Here is a 2,181-nt window from a genome sequence, read left to right on the forward strand (position 1 = left end):
TGGAAACCATCATTTTGACAAACTGGACAGAACCAGCTGGGTTCATATTTGACCCGTTTTTCTATCAAATCCTTTTAAAATCTGGAAATATTTCTGTTTTGTCTGAATTTGAAGCTTGATTCAAACCAACTTTAGAACAACTAGTTCTGCTTTTACAGTTTTATCAATGCATATAAATTATATTTTATTTTTGTTTGTTGCAGCTGAATCTCTGTGAGAAAGATGTTTCATATTTATCAGATATATAAAGATATTTTATTTAAATAAAATGCTCTCCTCTGTAGCCGGATGTATCAGGTGTAGTCTCCGTCTCATGCTTGGTTTAACTTTGATGCAGGAGCCAAAGATGTCGCAGTACATCACTGACCTCGATGTTTCTCTGAACGAAGATGAGGAGCAGCATCTAAGTCATCAAGGCTACACCAAAATCCCTGTAGATCTGAATAAAGGAGCTGGGGGAAACGACATCTATCTCTGGTACAAAACCGGTACCTGTGGAGCGATCACCAGGATCCAGTTTTCCTTCACTGATGGGATGAAACAAGGTCTGATCAGTGAAGGGTACCACAAGATCGATAAGGATCTCAACAAAGGAGCCGGGGGCAGCGACGTCTTCCTGTGGTTCTTCAAAGGTTCTACTGAGTACGACGTCCCAATCATGCAGCTGGCCGTCTCCACTAATGCAGAAGAGGACGCCAACATGGCCCAGCCTCAGTGGGAGAGGACGACCTGCGACCTGAACCGGACAGCTGGAGGAGCTTGGATCTACCTGTGGATGAAGAGGGAGCATCAGACCTACATCTGTGACATCCAGGCCACCAATAATCCTTCTTCAGACGCCGGCTTGTTCCGTCAAGGTTACACCCGGATAGATGAAGACACCAACAGAGGTGCAGGTGGGTCTGACGTCTTCATCTGGTACCGACAGAGCACCGATGAGAATAAGGCCATCAGAGATCTGAAGGTCTCCACTGATCAGGCGTCCGAAAGGAGCTATGAGAACCAACAGTACAATCAGGTGAGAATAAACCTGAATGAGGGAACCAAAGGAACCCCGGTGTACCTGTGGTACAAGAAGACGGACTGCAGCAAAGATCCCATCAAGCTGTTCACCGTGATCCTCGACATGAGCGCAGTATCCGCCTACAGGAGGGCCGGCATCAACGTCATCGAGAAAGACCTCAACACTAACAATAAAGGCACAAAAGAGTTTGTGTGTTTTAAGTAGAGGGTCCTGGTTATTCTGAGCAAATATCCCTTTATTCTGATCACATCTTCATCATATCCAGCTTCTGCAAAATGATTTGCTACCTGAATTTGATTCTGTCTTAATAAAGTTGACCATCTGATCATGTCGACTGTCAGTTTTATTGTTTTACAACATTTACAAGTTAAACACCAGAAGAACAAATAAATGAGTCAAATTAAAATAAGGTTGTTTTTTTTACTGTAGACTCTCAGTTTTCAGTCACTCAGTGGATCTGAGCCACTCGACTGGCTTTTATTACGAGAACCTCAGAAAATCTCAGAGAAATTATTTAATGATGTTATTTAATCCCAGCTTTAATAAAACAGCTCCAACATGGCTACCTGGTGGAGTTTTATAATGTGTCTATGTGCCTGGAAAACATAAAACATTGCCCCCTAGGGGCTGTTTTAATTAGTACAGGTGCTTCATTGTTTTCATCCAATCATGTTTCTGTTAGAAACATAAAATCGGGAGATCACGTGGGTACGGACCAAGATGGACGCTTGAGGCTCTTCTCCGCTCCAGGCTAAAAATAATTTTACATCTACCTCCAGTTAAACTCGTTCTTATCTACTTTGAAACATTCCGGGGATGCCTCGAACACAACGTGAAAAAGATTTCCCTATTTTTTCCCCGTCGGGCTCCTCCACCAGGAAGAAAACCGTTCCGAAAGATTCAAGTCAGGGTGAGGTCAGTGCTAATGTCTCGGAGCTAGCCGACCAAACTACAATGGAGCTGATATTATCTGAGGTAAAGTCGTTGGCCTCCCGGATGAAAGATATGGATGCATCCATAGGCACCCGACTCGATACTATTGATGTCGCATTGGGCGATTTAAAGACTTCTGTCGGTTCGGTCGAGAGCTCCCTGTCGCTGCTTTCTAGCAGAACGGCGGACTTGGAAAAGCGCATGGAGGAGGCCGAGGGGAGAAT

General features: G+C 44.1%; 1 protein-coding gene across 1 annotated transcript in view; it reads left to right on the top strand.

Moving 5' to 3' along the window:
• The window catches only part of LOC103131399 (uncharacterized), a 19,580-nt gene extending 18,228 nt beyond the window's left edge, over positions 1–1,352 (top strand). Inside the window, exon 2 of the mRNA XM_016666624.1 lies at positions 338–1,352. Coding sequence (XP_016522110.1) covers positions 347–1,228 — 882 coding nt within the window. The 5' untranslated portion in view covers positions 338–346 and the 3' untranslated portion in view covers positions 1,229–1,352. The remainder of the gene's footprint in view (positions 1–337) is intronic.
• The last annotated feature ends 829 nt before the right edge of the window (positions 1,353–2,181 follow it).

The sequence above is a fragment of the Poecilia formosa genome, unplaced genomic scaffold (genome assembly GCF_000485575.1).
Source record: "Poecilia formosa unplaced genomic scaffold, Poecilia_formosa-5.1.2 Scaffold755, whole genome shotgun sequence".
NCBI classification, from domain to species: Eukaryota; Metazoa; Chordata; class Actinopteri; order Cyprinodontiformes; family Poeciliidae; genus Poecilia; species Poecilia formosa.